At 43.5% G+C, this 23,608-nt stretch overlaps 1 protein-coding gene across 2 annotated transcripts in view; it reads left to right on the forward strand.

Annotated features, from left to right (window-relative positions):
* The first annotated feature begins 3,741 nt into the window (after positions 1-3,741).
* Positions 3,742-23,608, forward strand: part of CCDC81 (coiled-coil domain containing 81) — a 28,194-nt gene continuing 8,327 nt past the window's right edge. Inside the window, exons 1-10 of one of the 2 annotated variants that reach the window (XM_073317359.1) lie at positions 3,742-4,061; positions 5,075-5,136; positions 6,184-6,340; positions 8,008-8,264; positions 9,611-9,696; positions 12,992-13,119; positions 14,686-14,803; positions 18,321-18,444; positions 21,127-21,273; positions 22,926-23,033. In XM_073317359.1, coding sequence (XP_073173460.1) covers positions 3,983-4,061; positions 5,075-5,136; positions 6,184-6,340; positions 8,008-8,264; positions 9,611-9,696; positions 12,992-13,119; positions 14,686-14,803; positions 18,321-18,444; positions 21,127-21,273; positions 22,926-23,033 — 1,266 coding nt within the window. In that variant the 5' untranslated portion in view covers positions 3,742-3,982. Of the gene's footprint in view, positions 4,062-5,074; positions 5,137-6,183; positions 6,341-8,007; positions 8,265-9,610; positions 9,697-12,991; positions 13,120-14,685; positions 14,804-18,320; positions 18,445-21,126; positions 21,274-22,925; positions 23,034-23,608 lie in introns of those variants that run through there. The other variant, XM_073317453.1, reaches the window with a different exon arrangement.

Raw genomic sequence — 23,608 nt, forward strand, 5'->3', positions numbered from 1 at the left:
AGTCTTTGTCTTGTTTTTCTGAGTGAGACAGTGGCTCAAATGTCAGTGAGAAGGAGGATAGTCCAGTGGTTGGAGTATTAGCCTGGGATTTGGAAGACCTGATTCAACTCTGTTCTTGTAGACTTTGTAGTGACCTTGGAAAAGTCACTTAATCTGTCTGTGCTCTATCTATAAAATGGGGCTAATAGTACTTCCTTCCTCACCTGGGTGCTATTCTTAACACCTTAGAGATTGGGAGGTGCTTTTAAGAGGACAGCTACTCTGCATCTCCTGAATATCATTCTGCTTTACTGGGTATGAAAAAGCAAGGCATTCAAAGATCACTAGTCACTTCTGAAAATCATGGCTGAGCTGTTTAATTGCCTATGTTTCTCTGTCTGTAAAAAGCTATTTGCCTTTGGAAAGTGATTTGCAATCTATGGTTGTAAAGCACTGTATCAAAGAGGAGTTCTAGGTTTTATTGGCTAAATGAGATTCTACACTCAAAGGGACTGCAGGGTGAGAGATCCCAATAAATCAAAGTTTTACAAATGCAAGATTGGGGGACGGCTTCAAGCCTACTAGGGGGAAGTGACTAGTTTACTTCCATTGTCCAAGGAAACAGCAATGCAGAAAGTAAACAGCATAAAGGGTAGTGAGATTAGCGGTCTATCACAGGAGTGTGTGGGTGAGATTCTGTGGTGTTCAATGTGCAGGAGGTCAGACAAGATGATCATGATAGTCCCTTCTGACTTTAGTCTACAAGCATTTAAAAATGAAAAGGAAACTAATTTTAGAACTACATTTGAGTTTTAAAACTCTTAATGTTTGAGGTGGGAAACATGCTTTTTCAGCAGATAATGTTCCTTTAATTCCTAAAATTTCGGATAGCTATTCCTCCACCTCATTAGTTGTGCTTTTTTCCTATATACTTATTACACGTGACAATGCCCTTTCTTTGTAACTCTTCATTTCCCTTGTGGCAATCTAAGGGCTTGGAGACACACACATTGTACTGCTTTATGTATACTAGGCTAGTTAAAAAGCAGTGCACCTCCCTTTAAGGTGGATGCAATTATACTGGTATATTCCTGTAAGGGAAGGGGAAACTACACCACTCCAAGGCAACTTTCATACCACTATAACTGTCCATGCTAGGGGTTATACTGATATAGCAGTTTGGGTGGAAAAATCACATTTCTGATAGCTAAATCAATACAAAAACTGTCTGTAGATGAGGCTTTAGTCCAGTCCCTGTACAAAGACTAGTGTGCAAGAGGCGGCAGAGGGGGGCTCAGTCTGTCAATCAATACTTTTCCTGGCATAGCTCTGTCAGTGAAGAGTGGCAGGGATCTACCCTCTTCCCCGACAGAGCTATGCCAGCAGAACTACATAAGGTAGATAGAGTTATACTAAGAAAATTACACTTTTTATCTTGCGTGGGGGCTGGAATAAATTATACCTACTCGGAGTGATTTGCTGGTATAATATAGTGATATAGCTACACTGGCAAAGTGCTCCTACTGTAGACCTGGCCTTGGTCTCCATATTCCATCCGTATACAATGCTACCTAACCAACACAGTGTAAGCAGCGTAGCATGTTGGTTTAATGGTAAGCAAGGTGTGGGTGGTTTTGTATTTAATCCATAGACCAGCACGCATGTCCCAAAGGAGGGTCTGCATCACTCTCCACAACTGACAGGTGGAGAGAGAACCACATAGAAAGTGACTTGCCTGAAGTTGCACAGTCAGAGGTGGAGCAGGGAGGATAACCCTTCTGTATCCCCTTTCAGGCCTTATTGAACCCACCAGCATCAATGTATATAGCAAAGGTTAGGGCTCAATTTCTGTAGAAAAAGATAGCTTAGTTTTCCCCTCTCTGGCAGTATAAGAAGCTCTTCCTTTTTAAATACTTAGTTGTGATTGATAGCCCAAGAGAGGCTAGTCTGACCATCCTATACATTAAACTATATTTACATGTGTCATTTTGGGGCTCTAGGAATTTCCATGATGAGAAAACTTTACTGGGAATGTTATATAGCTGCAACTGGGTCTACTGTCTCTCTATTTATGCAAAAGAAAATGGGTGCACACACTAAATCCTCACTCCCACTAAAAATCTGTATTCACTCCACATTTAAATACTAATCATGTGAACTGTAGGATGCTAAGCTCTGCCCTAATGTGTGCTGCCTTTCAGTCTGAATAAATTTTGATCACTATAAAAATAATTCCCAAACCACTCCCACAATGCAGGTTTCAGAGTAGTAGCCGTGTTACTCTGTATTCGCAAAAAGAAAAGGAGTACTTGTGGCACCTTAGAGACTAACAAATTTATTAGCGCATAAACTTTCGTGAGCTACAGCTCACTTCATCGGATGCATTCAGTGGAAAATACAGTGGGGAGATTTATATACATAGAGAACATGAAACAATGGGTGTTACCATACACACTGTAATGAGAGTGATCACTTAAGGTGAGCTATTACCAGTGGGGGGGAGGGACCTTTTGTAGTGATAATCAAGGTGGGCCATTTCCAGCAGTTGACAAGAATGTCTGAGGAACAGTGGGGGGGGAGGTGGGGGAATAAACATGGGGAAATAGTTTTACTTTATTCACATCAGCCACACTATCAGAGGCTCGTTCACCTGCACATCTACCAATGTGATATATGCCATCATGTGCCAGCAATGCCCCTCTGCCATGTACATTGGCCAAACTGGACAGTCTCTACGTAAAAGAATAAATGGACACAAATCAGACGTCAAGAATTATAACATTCAAAAACCAGTCGGAGAACACTTCAATCTCTTTGGTCACTCGATTACAGACCTAAAAGTGGCAATTCTTCAACAAAAAAACTCATTACACAAAGTAAAACTATTTCCCCATGTTTATTCCCCCCCCTCCCGCCCCCACTGTTCCTCAGACGTTCTTGTCAACTGCTGGAAATGGCCCACCTTGATTATCACTACAAAAGGTTCCCCCTCCCACTGCTGGTAATAGCTCACCTTAAGCGATCACTCTCATTACAGTTTTCAGAGTAGCAGCCCTGTTAGTCTGTATTCGCAAAAAGAAAAGGAGTACTTGTGGCACCTTAGAGACTAACCAATTTATTTGAGCATAAGCCATCCGATGAAGTGAGCTGTAGCTCACGAAAGCTTATGCTCAAATAAATTGGTTAGTCTCTAAGGTGCCACAAGTCCTCCTTTTCGTTTTACAATATATAGCATAGGCCAATATTTTAAATAGTAGTATTTTGTATCAAACTGTTTCAGACGTTAGAAACTGTTGCGCTTTTGTGCATTGGTTAGATGCATTTTAAAGAGGAGTCATGTTGGATTTACCCTCTTAGTCTTTTTATTATTGTGCTATGGAGAGAGAGTAAACTAACTTCACCAAGGGAAAGGGGGAACTTTGCCCTCCAGCAACCAGGGGCTGTGGCCGTTTGCATGGGTAGGTCTTAATGAAAGAGCAAATAAAAAGAAATCCTTCCTTCCCAGACTCTAAGCAAAGCCTGAAAGTTCATCCCGCAGGAGGCAGAGTGGGCAGCTGGGCTTTACCCTGCCTGGCTGACGCTCGGACTGCGACACACCCACCCGGGAACACCTCCCCTTGCGCTGCGGGCAGAAACTCACGGGTGGGCGGGGCCCTAGAGCCTCTATTATGACGTAAGCTCTAGCAACAAGTGAGCTTCTCTCGCGTCCTGGATACGGCTCCATCCCTCCCCCTGCAAGCTCCCTCCCCCTCCCCCTGAGCAGCCCTTTGAATCCCTGGCCCCCCAGCAGCTGGCTTGTTTGCCTTCTCCTTCCCTCCCTCCTCAGGGGCTCGGGGGAGGAGGCAGTGGAGCAGGGAATGGGGGAGAGGCGAGGAGGGCAGCGTGCTAAAGTAGAGAGAAGCTGAGAGGTGGGGAAGGCGGGAAGGTGACAGCCTCCTGGAAAAGGAAAAGCAGCGCAAGCCCCTCTGCTTTCTGCTGCTTCACCTTGGTGGAGGATGTAAAAATGCTGGACAATATCCATGCTGCAATCCTCGAGTCTGGCAAGAGCGTGTTCCCAACGCTCCCGAAGCTCACGGCGGATGGTAAGGCCTTCACGCCCCCCGGAGCCTGATTCGTGTGAATTTCATTAGGGAGACTCCTACCTACAACGGTGTTCTCCAGAGGCCCTTTGTGTGTCTGGTGCATGCTGGGGATGCCCATCCATCCTGCCACTCGCCCTACAGCGCTACGTACAGTGCCTTAGGCACAGACATGGCAGCCAGGGTGTCTGGGTTCTATTCCTGAGTCTGCTACGGACTTCCTGCATGACCTTTGGACAAAAGTCACTTGCCAAAAGTCTGGGCCTCCGTTTCCCCATTTGTAAAATGGGAGAAATACTAGTCTCATGGGAGGGAGATTTGCTCAGCTTAACTCATCTTATTTGAAGTGTTTGGTGCTCTAGAAGAGTATAGCGTGTGTATCTATCCAAGGATAAAATACAGCTTAAACGTAACGTGGAGTGTGAAATACAGGAGGGTTGTTGGATCCCCTTATGCCTCTCAGTAGTCCAGTCCTCTCACAAGTATTTGCATGGAACTTCCATTGACAAGTTTCCCTAGTGACTGGGTTTAAGGTTTGCTTTTGGAAGGAAGAGGGGTATTTGGCTTTTTAATGAAAGCTTTAAGCTTCCTATGATGCTTTTCTGTGCTGTAGTGATGTTGCCAGAAATGACAGGTCTTAGTGCTGTTCTAAATTCAAAATCTAAGCTTGTGAAAACTAGTTTTTGAACTCGGAACATCTGTCCACTGTTATGTGTCAGGCTGCAAGAACTACTTGCCCAAATCATTTAGAATTTGTAGAAAAAATCTGTTTCAACCCCAGACTCTTACTGAGGGTTTTAGAAGGTCCAAATCAGGAACTTGGTTGAAAACTTAACTATGGAGCAAGTACCATTGCTCTATAGTGAATGTATAAACTATGCAGGATGCTTGTGATTACACTGGGATGCTGCATTCTTATTAGTCAGAAAAGAAGAGTCCTATTTTCCACGGAGTGTGGCGAATTTGTGTGCTTGTCACTAGAGATCATGACATATTGTGTTTCACTTGCGTTTCAGAAGTCTTTAGTATTTGGGCCAATGTGTCTGAATTTGTGGAACGGCATCTGTCAATGAACAAGGTGGGCCTCACATCTTATTCCTCCTCTTGAACCCAAATGTTTCCAAAGATTCTGATGCACGCCCATGCCACTAAAACCTGTTATGCACGCCTCCTCTTAAAGCAAGAGGCATGCACAGGCAAACCAAACCAAAGGTACATTGTGGTCTACAAATGTGCCACAAGCCTCTCTTCCCTAGTTTACTGAGTTATTCAGCACAGTGTAGCATGGTAAAGTTAGATTTAAAAAAAAAAAACAACCACGTAGATCTATATGTAAGGAAGCTTAACACTTTTTATAGAGGTGGGAATTTTAGTATGATACCCCTTTAGGCCTGTTTTCCATGCTAAGAACAGATTTTAAAAACCCCGTTGTGCTAATTTCTTTTGTTTTTAAAGGAGAAGTAACCCTCTTATTTTAAAAATTAGCCTTTCACAAAATGGCAAATATGTTAAGATTGGTACCAAGCCAACAGGTTGCTCTGGGGATTCCAGAAAAATCTAGCAGTGCCCTAACACATATCTTTGGCTATTTCAATTCATTGTATCTAACAAAGAAATATAAGTTTCGTAAGGTATTTAGATTGCTAGGTTAAGCACCTAGAACCTGCTCCAGCCAATCCTTGATTGTAGGGGTAGTACTTACTCAGGGGAATGTAGTCCAACTATAGCCTATGCTGCTACTTGGGTGGGTAGGAGGTTTACTCAGTGGGGTGAGGATTTGCAGAGTCGAGCTCTTTGGGGCTTCTCTAGATTAGGGTTATTTATTTTGCAGTTACTATATCAATGTTTTTTTTCAAATAGCGAAAGGGAGGGAGAGGAGAAAAATAGGAAATATTTGGTGCTTTCAGGAGCTCTGAGAATTGCCCCATCCCGCATCCCTGCACTGGAAAACATAAGGTGTGGACCGGATGTCAATCACCACCATCAAAATGCTCTGGCATAGAATAACAAATTATGAATTGATTGTGATTATATAGAAGCAAAAATGTTTCCCCTCCTTCCTGAATATTTATCATTGCTTATTTTTATTATTTATTAATAATATTTATTATTGCTTATTTTTCAGGGTGTCCAAATACCAGGGCTTGGAACATTCTCCTTTTTAAGACAAAAATTAGATGTCGGCAACAATAAATTTATCCTTATTCAAAGACCTGTGTTTCTTCTGTCTGAGAAACTAGCCCAGATTCATGGACTCAAACTTGCCAAAATACACACTCCTGGTAAGAAGTTTGATTATGGCATTTGCCTTTCTTTGAAACATATTTGTCCTGTGCTATAAAATATCTGACAAGATTAATAGCTAAGCAACCAAATGTGATACATGTATAGAATTCCTTCACTGATAACAATGTAGGCTCTGTCAATAAGACACCAAGAGGGAATTTCTTTACAAGACACTGTTGCTTTTATATTTATATCCTGTGTAAGGTTAGTATGTTGCTGTTTGAAATGTTCTTTTACCTTCTGACTGCATAATGCCACATCTGTGGAGCTTTTATGGTAGCTGCAATATATTCTAGTAAAACTTTTTTACCACTGAAATTCCATATGCATCTTGCACAATACTTCAGCTCTGCAAATTCAAAGCTTTGTGCCAGGTTTTACACATGCACAACTCCAAGTCTAAAGTGGCCTGCAACCGGTTTTTTATTTTATTTTAGTGGCACATACCTTAATAGAGTAATCAGCTTAAAATAGTCCCGAACAAACAGTAGGTTTTATGAAGCACGCGTACAGTTGTATGTATTCTGAACAAAAGGAGTTTCACATCAATACCATCATGTTTGCACAGAGTGGGGAGCAATGGTATTGATTATGCCTCTCGTGCAGCATCATGGGGCTGCTTTAAAAAAAACACTCTTTTGAGTTTGAGTCTCAGTCTGGTGCCTCCTGGTGACAGAGCACTGGTACTGAAGGCAGAGAAATGGGCCGGCAAATTGTTAGGGAACTGTACTGTCAAAGGTAACAGATCTAAGAACTGGCCAACACAGTCTTTGTACTATTTTAACTATATTGGTTTGAAACTGGTATAATTAAATCGATACAAATGGATGCAGTTACACTGTTGTCAAGTTGCCTTATATGGGAATAAGCTGTGCTTACACAGGTAATGCTTATTCCCATCATAAGCTATGCAGATATAAGGCACCTTTATACCTGCATAAATAGTGTACATACTCGGGGTTGTACGATTTATCTATATCTGTTTTAAAGAAAATTGCACTCTTAACTGGAATAGTTAATTTGGAACAAAAACTGAATGTAGACCAGGCCTGATTCTCCTCTGCATTATGTTGGGCTTATGCGGATTTCAATAGTTATGTGGAGTTAATAGTTACATTGGTGTACAGCAAAGGGGTTAATGGAGTGCAGAATCAGTCCCCATATCTCTAAGATGCGTTGCAAAATGAAAGTTCTGATCTCTTGTGGTTATCAAAGATCACTGTATTTAAGAATAGGTGTCCTGGTTAAATTCCTTCTCTAGTTTCATGTTCCATCCCCCTGCAATTTCAACTGCATACAGTATTCTTCACTTCCTGCCCTGCAATCCTGTGCTGTATAGCTGCCATGTTTTATTTTTGTATTTTCATATTGAGGAAGTCATCCCTGTATAGCTGGCATAGCAGTTTGCTTTTAAAGAGCTTGGGATCCTTCAGAATAACAAGCTATATGGAGTTGTAAGAAGGTCAGTAAAATGGATATGATAATGAGCTAATAAAGGTTTTGTGAGGCTTTATTCATGGTTGTAAAGTGCTTTGAGCCTTTTACAGGAAGGTGCTACGTAAGTGCAAAATGTGATTCATTAATTCACAGCCTTGTTGCTGCTGTTATTTAGGAAGTCTGCTTGCTGTTTGAATTAGTGGGTTCCCCTGATTGTTGATTTCAGGTGATATCCCAATTATTCAACTGAACTTCATCATGTTATCCCTGGAGGGTCCCTTTAACAGGGAGATAGTGGAAGGATGTGTAAAAGAGACCCTGCTTTTTTTCTCACGATCCATCGCTATCAAACAGAATGTTGAATTCGCTTTCAAGGGAATCGGAGTTCTCGTTATCCGGGACAACAAAGTGAAAATGAAATTTTACAAAGATTTCCTTCAAGCCATGGATGGCAGTGGCAATCTGGTGAAAGCTCTTTCCAATGTAAGTTTATCATTTTCCCAGGAGAACTTAAATTATTTTGAGTCAGTATCAGTCAATAATGTCTATTAGGCAGGTGGTGGGTCACACTGTGCATACAGCTAGTCTTGTACTGTATTATTCTTACCTTGTCCTCCCATATTATCATAATTTATTTATTCTTTGTTTTCTAGTAGTGCTTAGAGGCCTCCACTAAGTTCAGAGCCCTGCTGTGCTTGGTGCTGTGGATACACATAGTAAGAGACAGTCCCTGATCAGCAGTGCTCACAATCTCAACAGACAGGACAGCTCAACGTTGTTATAATGTTGTTATCCTTATTTTAAAGATGGGGAACTGAGGCACATACAAGCTCAGGGTATGTCTACACTGTAATCGGAGGTGCAATTGCAGCACATGTAGACATACTCGAGCTAGCTTTTTTCTAGCTAGCTCAGGTACCAATAGCAGTGAAGCCATGGCGGCACGGAATGAGCTTGCAAGGGAGTCTGAGTATGTACTCAGGTGGCTAGCCTGTGCGGCCATGACTTCACTGCTGTTGGGACCTGAGCTTGCTAGATTAAAGCTAGTTTGGGTATGTCTACATGTGCTGCAATCACACCTCGGATTGTAGTGTAGACATGCCCTAAGTGACTTACCCAAGGGCACACAAGAAGATTGCGGCAGAGTCTGGAACAGAACCCTGATCTCCTGAGTCCCATCCAGTGTTTCTCTCCCAATCCTACATATTGCATCCTGTCATAATGCTCTCTGGGACAAGGACCATCTCTTGACTACATGTTTGTTCAACCGTCAGCACAACAGGGCCCCGATCGGCACCTCAGGGTGCTACTGTTGTACAAATAATAATGAATAATAGTACTCTGGGCAAAGAAAATGAAGGCCTGAGTTTGTGTCCCTCCTTGGTATGAGGACAGACATTTTAGCTGTGGGAAAGACTTGCTGCAGCTTTGTGAATGAAACCTTAACTGGACTAACTGATGTCTGTTCAAGTCCATAATCTGCAGGAACCGTACAAACAACCAGCCAAGCAGTGCTTTAAAACCACACTAGTAACATGTGTTAACCATGTACCTATCTCCACTTGCTTCTCTACTGGAAAGTAAATATCCTCTTTATTGAGTCTAATGATTCCTGACCACTCAGAAATCATGACAATATTATCATCTATTATCAGTGATTGGCTGGGACAGATTCCATCAGTTACAGTGAAGGACAAATGTGAATGAAATATAATTTTGTGACAGGATTTTGGAGCAGCAGCCTGTTGTTTTAGAATTAGAAAGGGTTGCCTTATTTGTTACCTGCTAGACAATGTCCTCTGAGTTATCTCAAATGTCTGTCATTGTAGAGGCCTGGGACAGGCGATTCAGTCATTTCAGGCAGAGAAACTGCTATGTCTCAGTCCCGTGGTTGCAGTGTTGTCATGTTTCCAAGGTGAGTACTTCTGCTTCTTTACCAGTTCACTGACCAAGCTAGCATCTCCTATCTTACATTTGACAGCCCTGAATCTATTGTGTTAGGGCTTGTCTACACATAGAATTATTACTCCAGAATACCTATTCAGGGTAGCTATTCCAGGATAACTCTATGTGGGGGCACTCTTTTTCTTTAAAAAAGTATTAAGCTAAATTGGAACAAGGCACTTTTATCCCAGGATAAGAGAGTCCACTCATGGAGTTATTTAGGAATAGTTCTTGCACTTTAACTTCACACTTTACCATAATCTGAATTAACTTCCAAGTATAGACAAGGTTAAATAATGTTTTTCATAATGCTTCACCTGCCTCATCTCTTTCTTTTGTATAAGATTTCAAAAGGAGTTTAAATATGTATGTTGCCTGATTTTTACGTGAACAGCTTCCATTAAATTATGGATCTGGCCTTAGACTTACAAAAGCATATGGTCATGTATGTTACTGGTATTTGTGGCATTCAATTGAATGAATCCCTACCACCAGTCTTCCTGGGTAGAAGATCCACGGGAAAAAGTGACAAGTCAAAAAGACAAAAGGATATCTTGCTTCCCTCTTCAATAATTCCCTTTCCTTCATAACCTAACTGAGGCACACAACCTCCCAGGGAATCATTTCCTCCTTTCCCCCAGAGGAGGAGTTCCACCCTGTCTCCCCCTTTCTGCCCCCATGACACTGGTTCAGAACAGGAACTATCCATTCATGTAACAGTGATGGGTTTAAAATATGACACTTTGTGAATCATCAGGAGTAGACTTTTACCATTAGAAAAGTGAACTTTTCAAGGACTTTCCAATAGTATCAATTATTTGTTTCTAGTCCTAGTACCTCGTGATATGTTGAACTGTAAAAATTACAGCACTGTCATGATATTTAAGGTAATTTTTTGAATTTCTAAAATATATTAGTTTTATTTTTTCCTCTCCCTCCGAGTCCCATTTGGGTGGACTTTAGGTAACTGAGGGGCTGATCCTGAGAGGGGCTGAGTACCCACTTCCAAGTTGCTCAGCTCAGTTTCCGCACACCTGAAGATGCTCAGCACTTAACAGAGCTCTTGCACCTTGCAGGCTGGGATCCTATAGGAGCCATAGGCGCTGACTCCATGGGTGCTCCGGGGCTGGAGCACCCATGAGGAAAAATTGGTGGGTGCTCTGCACCAACCAGCAGCTCCCCGCCCTGCCCCCTGCCTGAGCTCACCTTCGCCTCTGCTCCACGTCCTCCCCTGAGCACACCGCGGCTCCGCTTCTCCCCCTAGCTCCCAGCGCTTGCCGCCGCGAAACAGTTGTTTTGCGGCAGCAAGTGCTGGGAGGGAGCGGGAATGCAGTGCACTCTGGGAAGAGACGGGGCCAAGGTGGGGATTTGGGGAAGGGGTCCAATAGGGGCAGTGAGGGGGCAGAGTTGGGGCTTTGGGGAAGGGATTGGAATGAAGGTGGGGCAGGGGTGGGAGTGGGGGGACAGGGGGCGAGCACCCACCGGCGCTGGGAAAAGTGGGCACCTATCATGGGAGCCTGGCTCTAAATGAAGGGGAATGTAAAACACAGCAGCAGTTTTCTGAAGCATCTCCAATAGTGACATCTCTGTCAAATGTGTAGCATACACAGAATACATGGTGTATTGATGTGGTGTGATCTAAAGGGTTTATTGGTGTGGCTTGGGATGAAATGAATCACACACACTCATGCTGATAAAGCCTTCAACATAGACAGGGCCTAACCAAATTCACAGTCCATTTTGGTCAATTTCACAATCATAGGATTTTAAAAAAATTTAATTTTCATGATTTCAGATATTTAAATCTGAAATTTCAAGGTGGTGTAACTTTAAGGGTCCTGACCCCAAAAGGGGTTGTGGAGGCGGGGAGGATAACAAGGTTATTGTAGGGGGGACTGCGGTACTGCCACCCGTACTTCTGCGCTGGCAGCAGCGTTGCCTTCAGTGCTGGGCAGCTGGAGAGCAGCAGCTGCTGGCCGGGAGCCCAGCTCTGAAGGCAGAGTCGCCGCCAGCAGCAGCGCAGAAGGAAGGATGGCATGGCATGGCATTGCCTCCCTTACTTCTGCGCTGCTGTCTGCAGAGCTGGAACCTCGGCCAGCAGCCACCACTCACTAGCTGCCCTGCTCTGAAGGCAGCAGCACAGAAGTAGGGGTGGCATGGTATGGTATTGCCACCTTTATTTCTATGCTGCTGCTGCAGGGGGTGCTGCCTTCAGGGCTGGGTGCCTGGCCAGCAGCCGCTGCTCTCCGGCCACCCAGCTCTGAAGGCAGCGCGGAAGTACCATAACGGCCCCCCCCCCAACCACCTGTTGAGTCGGGACCATAGGTGCCAACTCCGTGGGTGCTCCGGGGCTAGAGCACCCACAGAAAAAAATTAATGGGAGCTCTGCACCCCCATCAGCCAAGCTCCCCTCCCCATCCCCCCGTCTCACTTCATCTCTGCCTCTGCCTCCTCTCCTGAGCATGCCGTGTCCCTGCTCTTCCGCCTACCTCCCAGTGCTTGCAGCCGTGAAACAGCTGTTTTGTGGTGTAACAAGCTCCGGGAGGGAGCGGGGAGGAGCGGGAACACAGCGCGCTCAGGGGAGGTGGTGGGGAAGAGGCGAGGCTGGGGCGGGGATTTGGAGAAGGAGTCCAATAGGGGCAGGGAGGGGGTGGAATTTTGGCAGGAACTTTGGGGATGGGGTTGGAATGGGGGCAGGGCAGGGGTGGGGAGGGTGCAGGACAGGGTGGAGCTGGGACAGGGCCAGGGACAGAGGGGGGTCCAGCACTCACCAGCACCAGCAGAAGTTGGTGCCTATGGTCAGGACCCCAGTTTGAGAAACGCTGGTCTTCCCCGTAAAATCTGTATAATACAGGGTAAAAGTACACAAAAGACCAGACTTCATGGGGGAAGACCAGATTTCACAATCTGGGATGCGTTTTTCACAGCCTTGAATTTGATAGGGCCCTAAACATAGAGCTTTGGTGTCCTTCGGTATAAAAGGAGTTATAGAAATGTAAATGACTGAGAATAGTTAAACTGAATACTTTCTGCCTTACTTCGTGACATATAGATTGCCATAAAGAATAATTTTTGTTACTGTCCATTTTTATGTAAATCATTTTTATGCATAATCCTTAAGGCTGCTCTGTATTCTGCTTTTGAAAAGTGCAATCTTTACAGTAGTGCTAAAGATGCTTGTGTGACCAGGTTACTAATACAACATTGTGCCTTCTATTCTGGCATATGTTCTACAAAACAAACTGATATCTTTTCCTTGTTTGCAGGATTGAGTTGAAGGAAACAGACAACAAAGCAGCCATGGAAACCATCACAGAAGAACGTGAAAAGTCCAACAAGGAAAAGGAGCCAATAGAAAAAGAGAGAACTCATAGTAACAGTAGCAGTAAAAAAGGTAGGTTGTCAACTGAATATTGATACAGGTTCATTGTCATTCACTTGTCAGACAATAGGGGCCAGGTTTAAAATGTGCAGTTTGCACATGGTCTGGCACACATTTAACAGGTGTAAGCATCCATCATGGCAATGATCAGTCACGCTAACCATCATGGAACGGAATCACAAAAGGGTCCAACCCTTCCAATTCAAGAAGATATTTCCACTCAACTCTAATACCTACACTGTATTGCAAAAGGCTTTCTGCAGTTTTATGAGTTTGGCTAGGCAAAAAGCATTGAAAGTTCAGAAAATCTATTAGCATTCCAATATGGTGTGTGTCTCGTACAAAATCACAGCTGGCTTTTATTTGGAGAGAAAGCATCCTCCTGTGATGATCATTTGAAGGCTGCCAGCCTATGCCAATACTGAATTCTATCTTTAAAGCTGGGAAGCAATTTTCATTCTAACCCTCACTTTCAAGTTCCTCATAAACGTCACAAAAATAGTCCTTTAGGGCTGTAAATTCCCATGCTTAGGGTTTATCTCCACAGGAAAGTTTTATCAGTATATTGGTAAAAATAAATGAGTATAACTCCCTGTGTGGACACTTTTTATTTTGGTATGTCATTCCACATGAGGAGTTACACCGGTATAAGTATATTGGTTTACATTCACACCTTAACTTATATTGCTGTAACTTTCCTGCATAGATAAGTCGTGAGTCTCAGCCAACAAGCCACATTCTGCATTGTGCTTTATCAATGGACAGGGAATGGAGTCTGAGACTAGTTGGTCAAAGTTAGGAAGAGACAAATAAATCAGAAGTTATTCAGAGAAAAACAGCTAAAAATGCTTTAGCCTCGAGACATTGACTGAAAGTGGCTGGCATGCTTTGGAGGCTCTGTGCATCTGCCGCTCTCTTTGAATTCAGCTGAAAATCAGTCAGTTGCTGTATAGCGTTGCCAAATTAAGCAAGGCTGAGATAACCATCTTCAGTTATTCATTGTTTTGGGGCTATAACCAGGGGTTATGGGATGAGACGAAGCAAAGGAAAACTTAGACTCACTGAGCCAGATGCTGAAGCTACATCATTTTATACCATCTGAGCATCTGTCCCACTCTCATGGAAAATATTCCTGACACTGAGATCTATTAGGCTGTGCAACAGTCTCCCAAAGGCACTGGCAGCCCCATTTGTTAGAACACAGTATAGTGTAGAGTGTGGGGAATGATGCTGCACTATAGAAATTAATAGCTGGGAAACACCCATGATATTATGTGTCAGACAGGTATTAAAACCTGTAGGTGACTGAAACTCCTCTATAACACCTGTAGGTGACTGAAACTCCTCCATAATGTAGTTCAGTGGTAAAAGAATGCTTTTACGGCATTGGAATCAATGGGAGTACTCACCGAGTAAGTGACTTCTAAGACTATCAGAATCTGTTCCTAAGGTATTTTTAAAACATGGAAATGCTGCAGCACATCTACAGTGTGTGTCTTATGTGAGCTCCCCTGCTATTCTCATCTAAGTTGTCACAAAGATGCTGTTCTTGGGATTTTCCTTGTTTCACACTTACAGAGAATCTTCCCATTAAGCGCCTTCTGTCCCGACAATCTATTGTTCCTGCCAAAGTATCAGGGTTCAATCTGACTGATGAGCTGGAGAAGAACATCAAGCAAAAGAATGCCCCTGAAAGGTGAGACTCCCTGGGAGACGTGGATAAGGGTAACTATAAGCTTTTCAGTATTTTGATCTTGCACTGAACTGCAGCTACAAAGTCTGTATTAATTGTGAAAAGAAAAAAAGAAAATTATTAATTAAACTAATGAGGAAAGGGGGTAAAATTTTCAAAAGTGCCTAAATCCCATTTTCAAACATGACCTGGGGCAGATTTTTAAAGATATTTAGGCACCTAAAGATGCAGATAAGCACCTAGTGGGATTTTCAAAAGCACCAAACAAGTTAGGTGCCTAAGTCTTCCACCACTACCTTTTCCTGCTCCTCCAGAGGCTGTGTTTTGTGCGGGGCCTGATTGGAAGACATGCTCTAAAGTGGCCTCTGAGCATGTCTACTGGATCAGGCCCTGCAGGTGAGACAGGCAGGGGAATGCCTAGTTTGTGAATCCCATTGGTACTTATAAACGTGTCAAGTGCTGAGCTGCTTGGTGGTGTCAGGACACTGGCTGTGCACTGACAGAAATTTAGGCACCTAGTGGACTTACCAATGGAAACCTAGGTGCTTAGGGACCTTAGGAACCTACAGGGTTAGCCAGCAGCTGAGTGGGTTTTGAGGACCTACATTTTGGACTTAAATGCCTAAAGTGGCCGTTAGGCATCTAAGTCCCCCATGGGAATCCCACCCTTAGGAACCTAAGTTCCATTGGCTTTCAATGAGATGTAGGCTCCTAAGTCCTGGAGTCACTTTTGAAAAGTGGCAAATAGGCTCCCAAGTCACTTAGGTGCTTTTAAAATTGTTACCCGAATCTGCTTGATGCGGCAGAGTCAGGCTCTCGAGTAAAGGCTTTAGAATGTGGCCAATATTTTGTATCTTTGTGTCCATTAGCAGTAATCCTCTGAAGTCGGATAAGTAAGTAGATTTAATTTGTGTTTATTAGAATTATTGTACAAACATGTCAAAATCTAAGCTATTTGGGGATGAATAGTATAAATGTGCATTTTCTATATAATGTCCCTGGGACACCAAGTTCCAGCTTATCCCTCGATCAGTGTATCAGTGTACCAGTTTATTTTCTTGAGATAAAAGTTAATTACCTAAGTAAACTAAAGGTTAAAAATTCCCATTGACTGAAGCTTTTATCATGCAACAGCCCTTTAAAAAACCCCAAATCTATGTTAAGGGTGTGCTATTGGCTCATCTCACAGTGCCATTGGCTCATCTCACATTTTCTTGCTGTCTGGGAGGTATATAGTACAGTGAGTGTCTGTGAGTGTCTGGTGTCTACTTCATTTTGGTCTGACGCCATCTCCATTTTGTATCTGATAGTTTGGTAACTAAATGCAAACAATTATTCAAGAGGTTCAGGATCCTCTTACCATTCACAGTGGAGTTGAGTGAACCTGATCCTCTTACTTGATGAGAACAGTCTGCAGAGTTTATAAACATTTAATGGAAGAGAGACTCAGAGTGCTCTTCTAATGGCTTCTAAATGTTTTCACTGCTTGTCTGAGCTTTGTTTGACACTATCAGTTGTTCCGGGAGGTCACTGAGACCCAATTCAGCCATGATTAAACATGTAGGAGCTCTTTGTTTTAATTTGACAGATACTGCTTTACAGGGCAAAGTGAAATTCAAACTTCTCATGCACCAAGGGGATAGAAAAGTGCCCATCTCCATTGTTTGTCTGGGGTTTAATCAGTTAACCTAGAGGCTTTTTCTTTTGTACTAAAGCTTATTACTGTGATGGGCACAATAGAACGGCCAGAGATTGATAGGTAGATAGAATTGCTTCTCTTACCAAATTGCTTTCTCTTTGTTTACAGCGTTCGCCACTAGCAATCTATCTATATTGATTTTAGGTACTAATATGGCCCCCATTAGCATAGTGTATGTACAATGCCCAGTATAACTGTGTCCCCAGGTGCCTGACATTTAGATGACACTGTTAGTTAAATAGCGAGAGGGGCCTGGATCTGGGACACCTTGAGCTTTAGGGAAGTTCAGACAAGATGAGAGTGTTGTTGTTCAGGATCATCATCTCCCCCTCTCTGTTCATTTGAATACAGTCAATGAAATAGGAGAAAACTGAATGCATGTTTCCATCCCCTGCCTTATTTATTGGTCATTTAAAGATATACATCGCTGCTTTGCATCTGAACCATCTCTCTGCCTCTCTGGCCACTATCACCACAGCAGCTGAGCACCTCACAGACACTATTCAATTTATCCTCGCTGTGCACCTGTGAGGGGGGCATGCGCTGTTATCCCTGTTTTACAGTCACACAGGGCGTCTGTGTCAGAGCTGGGAACTGGGCCATTGGACCATTAGGCATGGGACAATCCTCAGCAGACGATGGATTGGACCCTAACTGATCGGTAGCACATTTTTTATTCAGCAACTATAAATGCAAGTGAATTCCTGCAGCATTCTGGGTCCTGCTTTCCTGTTTCTCCAGGGGGTAATTTAGTTTACTGAAAACTTGTTTAGCCCTGTCTTTAGGTGTTCCTTCCTGGGGACATTGGCTCACTGAAGTTTTACTGTGTTTCTACAAGAGATAGTGGATGGACTCCTAGAATTGCTTCTGGGCCAGGCTGTGACAGTGTGCATGACAAAGCATCATATGTGCACACTGATGGCAAATTAGTTACTGGCTGTGACACAGGGTATGACCACACTGGCGCTAGAGGTTTATGTCCAGCTCAGGTAGACATACCTACGTTAGCTCCGATCTAGGTAGCATGCTAAAAATAGAAGTGTGGCTGTGGAGGTGCATGTGGCAGGAGAAAGCTAATTGCCTCAGTATGATCCTGTTTGAAACCCTACTCAGGGGGGATAGCTGGTCCTGTGGCTTGGGCTGCTGCAGCTACCTTGCTATTTTAGCATGCTACCTCGGTCAGAGCTAGCGCAGGTATGTCGACTGAGCTGGGAATTACACCTCCTACTCCAGTATAACCATACCCTGGGACAGTCTATTGTTAAGCTCAGTTTGAAGCTGTGGTCCTGATCTTCTGGTTTTGAAGCCAATGCAAAGGCTCCCCGTATAAGCCCATGAGTTCAGAGGCCTATTAAGGCAAGGTCCAGGCCACGGAGCTGAGGGAGTGCAGGAGCCAGCATAGCAGCTGTGAGCAACAAGAGGAGTAGCACACACCTGAGCACTGCTGGATGCTCCTGCTGCAGCAGGAACCAGACAGGGGGCAGCTCTCCAGTGCCTGGGATGACAAGACCAAAGGGAAGAAAGGATGGCAGCAGTTGGGAGCCCTGTGGCTTGTGACTGGCTGTTTGGGAGCACCAGTGAGATTTTCTGTTTGTTCTTTTTACTGGAGGATGTAGCAATTTAGAGAATTTGGGCCCAGCTTCATCTTAAGCCACCTCTTTATGTGTGGACACTATCCTCTGGTGTGCGTTCATGAATATGTGTTTAGTTTCTCAGTGATGTTCCAAACTCCATTGCAAAACTGCCTTATGCCCAGTGTGTTGGTGTCTGTACACAGCCCTTGTAATAAACTGATGCACATGTCCTGTTGTCTGTTCCTAGCGCAACATCACCTGCTCCTCCGTGTTTCTCAAAGACTGAAACGGACTGCGGTCCCAACCTAATTCATGCTACCGGACCCAGAACTCCATCCCCTCTTTGTCAAGATCATGGTAGGGCTGGACAGGTACAATATATGGATCTTATTTACTTATTATGTCACTTTTTAATCGCAGCAAAACGTGGTTACCTGGGGGGGGTGTCAATTTTAAAACTGTCCCTAATGGCTGTTCATTATAACAGTCAATGGCTGTTTTTATAGGCCATATGGGATCTTACTTAAAAAAACAGGCAGTTCATTATGCAAGTATGAGTAAATCCTGGTCAGCACTCTATTTTGAAGAAACATATAGGAATACATTTGAGACCTGGTTATTATGGAAATGTTAACCATAAGGCTCTTCATTCATTAGCAGTTATGGGAGGTAGAAAATAAATAGTTTCCCTATTGTGCACAAGTGTTTTGCCAAAACAAGTGCGAAGGTTGCATATTTTGTCAATTATTTTTACACCTTGAAGTTTTCTGGAAGCTACTAAAGCAATGTGGGGACACTGCACTTTGATTCAAAAAGGGATTAGATATTTATGTGGATATCAAGAGTATCCAGTGTTGTCATAATTAATGACTACAAACATTTTGGGAGGGATATTAAAATCCGTGATTTAGGGTTTGAGCCAACCTCTAACTATGAGAGACCAGGATGAGACCTGTGTGTGGGGCAGATTATCCCACATCTGCCTATTTAGGGGCTCTTACATCTTCCTCTGAAGTGTCTTTTAACAGTGAGGGTAATTAACCATTGGAATAATTTATCAGGGGTTGTCATGGATTCTCCATCACTGGCAATTTTAAAATCAGGACTGGTTGTTTATCTACAAGATCTGCTGTAGTTCAGACAGGAATTATTTTGGGGATGTCCTATAGCTGGCCTGTGTTATGCAGAAGGTCAGACTTGATGACCACATTGGTCTCTTGTGGCCTTAGAATCTATAACTCTGGTGCTGGCCACTATCAGAGACAGAATACAGGATTAGATGGTCCTTGGGTCTGATCCACTGTGACTGTTCCTATGTTCAAACCACGAGAGCTGGCAACACTGATTGGGTCAGATCTTCAAAAAAAAAAAAAAGGAGCATAAAATTAGGCTCCTGAATCCATATTTAGGATCTATAAAAATTGTCAAAAGTTCAGAGCATGCAGCACTTCTGATTGGGGCTTATGTCCTCGTAATGCTGGTGTATTAATTCTTGAGATCGATAGGAGCTGGTGGCTGCTCAGCAGTTTTGAAATCAGGCCACTGATTTAGGAGCCTAAATATGGATTTAGGAGCTTAACTTTAGGCTATTTTTTTTTTAATCTTGGCCACTAGCTAATTTGTCCTATATTTAACTAACCAGCCAGCCGAACACAGACAACACATATACTAACAGCTGGGAAAATTTTCTGTTACTCTCACCTGCAATGTGTGCTGTAGAACCCTGCTCACTAATATATATAAATGTTGCAGTTTGTGCATGTCTGACTATACGCAAAACCAGGCTCTTCTGTGATTTTGTTGTGTTCATGTTTGATTGTCAAGCTGATCTAGAAAGATTCTACTGCATGTTCTGGGTTGGAAATTATAAAGTCTAAAGTGACATAGCTGATAAGGGTAGGTCGACACTTGGGGCAGTGAATAGAGCCCAGACACAGCGCACTCAGCTAACACAGGTATAAACAGCGGTGGAGAGCGGGGTGGGTAAGGCTTAGGCGAGTAAAGACATGCCGGAATGCTAGGGTCTGTACCTTATGTGGCTCTCTACACACCCAAGCTATACCTCCCATGTCTCTATTTTTAGCAGTGTAGTGTCCCACTGCCTTCCCACTGCTGGAGCCTTTCTCCACTGCATTGAAAGATGCCAGCAGCAGGGAAAGGCTCTGGCAGAGGGAGCCCGCGAGAAAAGGCTCCACCACTGGGGAGCTGCTGGAGCCTTTTCTTGTAGGTTGGGTTTTTTTTGTCAATTTCATGTATATCTCCTGCCGTTGGTCCCATGTAATCTTTTGCACGGGCAGACTGTTCCAGATCTAGGAGTGCTAATAGTTATCAGGGATGGGATTTTCAGATGTTCCATCAGATTTAGGAGCAAACTGACTTTCAAAATAAGTTTTTTGCCACTGCACAGGAATTGTGCATCTAGCTCAGGGGTGGCCAACCTAAGCCTGAGAAGGAGCCAGAATTTACCAATGTACATTGCCAAAGAGCCACAGTAATACGTCAGCAGCCCCCCATGAGCTCCCCATCTCCACCCGTTCCCAGCGCCTCCTGCCCACCGGCAGCCGTGCCGATGAGCGCCTCCCCATCCCTCCCCACACCTCCCAATCAGCTGTTTCGTGGTGTGCAGGAGGCTCGGAGCGGGAGTGGGAGGAGCGAGGGCATAGCAGGCTCAGGGGAGGGGGCAGGAAGGGGTGGAGTGGGGGCAGAGCCTGTGGCAGAGCCAGGGGTTGAGCAGTCAGCACCCCCGGCACATTGGAAATTTGGCGCCTGTAGCTCCAGCCCCGGAGTCTTTGCCTATACAAGGGGCTGCATATTAACTTCTGAAGAGCCGCATGTGGCTCCGGAGCCACAGGTTGGCCACCCCGATGTAGTTGTCCTTAGTAAGGAGGAAATAATTTCCCTCTAGTATTTTTAATTAAAACACCATTTGTAAGAAGGTTGGATTTGCTTGAAGACTTGTGGAAGTTCATTGCAGGAGAAGGGTAAATAGAGGGTGAAAAAATAAAAGAGATGACGGTAACGTGCATTCTTTTATATTTCTATGGGGACTCCAGGAAATGTGCTACCTGTGTATGCAGCGTGCTCAGAGGAACATCCCAGCGTACTTCAGCGAAGAGAGGCGGAGGAAAGAGCAGGATGATGACAGAATATTGGTGCAATACCAAACTATGAAAGACCAGGAGGCTCTTCATAGGCAGCAGGTATTCCATGCAATTTGGAGCACTCAGAGAAACAGGATTCCTACCACCAGGGGGAGCTGAGTTTTGAATCTTTCAAAGAAGTCGGCAGGAAAGGTATCTATAGATCAGTGGTTCTCAACCTATTTGCCACTGTGGGCCACATATCCTGCCCTCTCTGTTATGTGGGCCGCATCCACACACTATATATATTACCTGTATGGCCCGAAGGCTTCACGTGGGCTGCAGCTGTGTGCTGATTGGGCTACAAATGGCCCGTGGGTTGTGAACCACTGCTGTAGGTGCTTGTCTATTTGCTATTCTGAGAGAAAAATTCTAAATAAAAAATGAGGGAATAAAGAGAGACCTGCTGCATCAAGGTCTTGGTCCAAAGCTAGCTGAAGTCAATGGAAAGAGCCCCATTGAAATCAGTAGGCTTTTGACCAGGCCCTTAATTTAACTATCACATTGTTGCTTCGCAGAAATCTGTTTGTGCCCAGAGTTCTAAAGGCTTCCAGCAGAATTCTCTCTGCATGGCAGTTCTTTACATTGGCTGGTCTGGGAGTGAAATGTGTTCCAATGAAGAGGCCGCACACAAGACTCTGTGCACCACTTCAGCCCCAGAGGCTTGAGGGCTTAAATGGTTCAAAAGGCCCTGTGCTAGGTCCTTGGCATTGGCAAGCATTTCAGTCACCATGTGCAGACCAAGTATTGGCATGTTAAGTATTCAGAACTCATGGGAATGGCTTAAAAACTGAGATTTTATAATAAAAAATAAAAATTTAGCTGTTTTTGTTTGTTTGTTTGTTTTGTTTTTGCCTCCTGGCTTTTGGGTCACATTTTCAAGCTTTTCGCTGCACCCATGACGGCTAGAAACTTTTTTTTTTAAAGAAAAAGTGAGAGCTGAGTTTCTCACCTAGTCACATTATTTCATGAGCAGGAGCTTAAGAAAAAGAACAAATATCACAAGACTGCCTATAAAATCACAGGAATTGTGAATGCTGAGCTCTCAAAGAGACATAAATTGACCCCTGCAAATATACAGCAAAATATCAACACACAAATCTGCCAGGTGGATTGGAGAAGAGAATTGTGCCCTTAGGGGAGGTTATGTGGCCTAGTAAGTAGGGCCCTAGTGGTCAGGAGACCTAGGTTCTGTTCCCAGCTCTGCCACTGATATGCTGTGTAACCCTGGGTAAATCATTTAACCTCTGTGCCTCAATTTCTCCATCTGTAAAGGGAAGATGATGATACTCCCTTTGTAAAGCAGTTTTAGGTCTATGGGCTGAAAAGTGTTGTAGAAAACTAAGTGGTATTGTCGTTATTCACTATAAATATATTAGTTTTAGAAAGTATTAAAATGTTACCAGTAATATTCTTATTTTATGTAAATCTAATCTTTTAATGGTGTGGTAAATAATATTAGGACCTAAACTATTAGGACTTGATCCAAAGTCCATTGATGTCCATGGGGAGTCTTTCCACTGACTTCAATGGGCTGGGGCTCAGGTCTTTAATGTACAGAATTATCTATTTCATTATAAAAAGAAGAATGTAAACTGCATGTCCAGAGAATAGACATGTCATTACTGGAGGATTTCCTGGCTGTGCAGTGACATTACTTCTGTTCACATCTTCATTTAAAATGCATCTCTTTTCTTTTCTTCCCACGATAGATGAAGTTCTTGGCGAACAGAGAACAGAACCAAAAAAACGCTGCCTTTAATCTGGGGGTGGCCGAAGCAATGAGAAACCACAAGAATGAAAAATCCACAGAATTTCATGTAAGAGCTTTTTGTTTGGTTTTGTTTTTTAAGAAGATTAGTCCCATCCTGGTAACTTTTCTGCCCAAGCTGTGTATTGACTTTCCATTAGTATATATAACATGGAAAGAAACATAAGAAACTGGGTCACACAAAGCATTAATAGACAAACCCTTTCAGTGTGAGAACTTTCAGCAAGGGAGACTGTTAATGCATTTAGCAGTGATGCTCAGATTTTGTTATCATTTAGTCTGACCTGCCTAACACAGGCCTCAGGACATCACCAGTAATTCCTGTAATGGAAGGAATTATTCTTTCCTGCGATGTAAGTGAACATTATCTAGCACAGCGTACTGGAGCACAGTAATAACAATAGTGATAGTGGTTGGGCTACTTGGGGGCATTAGTGAGACCTTTGTCAACATTTTGCCACCATCCAAGGGGAATTTTGGGGTGATTCTCCTGGTTCTGATGGGATTGTCCCATTTCTGGGTACTGCTAATGCATCTCTGCCTGAAATGGTTCTGCAGTGTTCATATTTAAGGAAATGATGCCATGTTTTCATGGTATCGTCTTCTATCTCGTTTCTCCCTTCA

This window comes from Lepidochelys kempii, chromosome 1, assembly GCF_965140285.1.
Source record: "Lepidochelys kempii isolate rLepKem1 chromosome 1, rLepKem1.hap1, whole genome shotgun sequence".
Taxonomy (NCBI): Eukaryota; Metazoa; Chordata; order Testudines; family Cheloniidae; genus Lepidochelys; species Lepidochelys kempii.